The sequence below is a fragment of the Oncorhynchus nerka genome, linkage group LG6 (genome assembly GCF_034236695.1).
Source record: "Oncorhynchus nerka isolate Pitt River linkage group LG6, Oner_Uvic_2.0, whole genome shotgun sequence".
Taxonomy (NCBI): domain Eukaryota; kingdom Metazoa; phylum Chordata; class Actinopteri; order Salmoniformes; family Salmonidae; genus Oncorhynchus; species Oncorhynchus nerka.
Genome location: NC_088401.1, coordinates 75,395,515 through 75,397,262, shown reverse-complemented (window position 1 = coordinate 75,397,262; position 1,748 = coordinate 75,395,515). Strand labels below are relative to the sequence as shown.

The following is a 1,748-nucleotide window of genomic DNA, read 5'->3' as shown; positions in this document are numbered from 1 at the left end:
GGCAGGCCCTTGCGGATGTAGACCCCGAACAGAGCATCTTTCCCCAGGGAGATGTTGAACTTGAGGAACTGTGGTTGGGCCAGGTGAAGCAGAGACCTCCAGAACATCCCAGGAGGAATCTCCTGACTCACCCTCCTCCCCACCTCCACATCCCCACTGTCTATACTGCTGTTAGGACCTTGCCATGGAGCTATGGGAGAGGAGAGGAGAGCGAGAGAAAAGAGAGAGTTGAAGAGAGGAGACGAGGATCATCACAATGTCAGTAAGCAGTAATCACATAGCAAAACCCTTAAAACATTGAAAGTTTGCATTCTGGGAAAATGAGTTCTGAACTATGTATGTCTGCCCAATAGAACTACAGTACAATGCTAGAAGAAGAATAGTCTTGTTGTAGTTGTGCCGGAGCCGGCAGGTGTGTTGTGGGTGCTATAGTGTCGTAGTTCTCACCTTTGCCTCCAGAGGGCAGTGTGGCCACATCACTGTTGACAGCTAGACCTGCAGTACTCAGACCGTTGTTCAACACAGGGCCTTCAGAGGGCTGCAGTTGCCATGTGAGATCCAACAGGTTAATGGCTAGACAGAGGGGAGGAGAGGGGGATGAGAGGGGGGAGTAGGAGGGAGCAGTATATGTTATTTAATTTTCAGGCAGATAGAAATTGCACAGATCGTACTGACCTAGAAGAGATTAGAAAATAACAGGCATACTTTTCTTTACCTCTCTCACTTTATTTTTCCCTCCCTCCCTCCCTCCCTCCCTCCCTCCCTCCCTCCCTCCCTCCCTCCCTCCCTCCCTCCCCCCAGACAGGATACCAGTCTCTGTTTGGGAGTCTTGGCACAAGCTCACAGTGAGCAAGTAACAGATGAAAAGAAAACTCTGCCTCTTTCGTTCTCTCGCTCTTCTCCTCCTTTGTGTTCTGTTGTGTTATTGTGCTGGTGGATGAGTTTTTCTATCTCTCCCTGGCTCCCTTGTTCTTTTGAAGTCCCTGCCAAGCAACTTTCTCACAAAGGAAGAAAGAGGAACTGAATTCAATTAATTGAAGTTCAGAGGAAATAAACAGACAAGGAAAGCATTTGAGTGTTACACAGATTTGGGAAGGGCACAGGCGTTGCTGATTCATATTGCTATCTCTTATTGTCCGTTCACCAGAGGAGTGGGAGTGGTGTGTGTGTGTGTGTGTGTATGTGTGTGTGTGTGTGTGTGTGTGTGTGTGTGTGTGTGTGTGTGTGTGTATGTGTGTGGACAGTGCTACAAGGTACTATGTTTTTATGGTAGGAGTATGGTCACGTGCGGTCAAAGGATGTGTTGACCACTATAGGCATTCTCATTATGTGTGTATTGACAACCTGTCCCATCCTGACTACCTGTCCCATCCTCACTACCTGCCCCATCCTCACACCTTGTCCCATTCATACTACCTGTCCCACCCTGACTACCTGTCCCATTCTCACACCTTGTCCCATTCATACTACCTGTCCCACGCTACCTGTCCCATCCTGATAACCTGTCCCATCCTCACTACCTGCCCCATCCTGACTACCTGTCCCATTCTCACTACATGTCCCATTCTCTCTACCTGTCTCATCCTCACTACATGTCCCATTCTGACTACATGTCCCATTCTCTCTACCTGTCCCATCCTCACCACATGTCTGTCCCATTCTCTCTACCTGCCCCATTCTCACTACATGTCCCATTCTCTCTACCTGTCCCATTCTCTCTACATGTCCCATTCTCTCTACCTGTCCCA

The 1,748-nt window shown here is 48.9% G+C and overlaps 1 protein-coding gene across 1 annotated transcript in view; it reads right to left on the bottom strand.

The window, feature by feature from the left end:
• Positions 1 to 190, bottom strand: part of LOC115120655 (teneurin-2-like) — an 82,066-nt gene extending 81,876 nt beyond the window's left edge. Inside the window, exon 1 of the mRNA XM_065019865.1 lies at positions 1 to 190. This exon is cut by the window's left edge and continues 16 nt beyond it. Within this exon, the coding sequence (XP_064875937.1) occupies positions 1 to 107 (107 nt within the window). The 5' untranslated portion in view covers positions 108 to 190.
• Between the last annotated feature and the right edge of the window lie 1,558 nt (positions 191 to 1,748).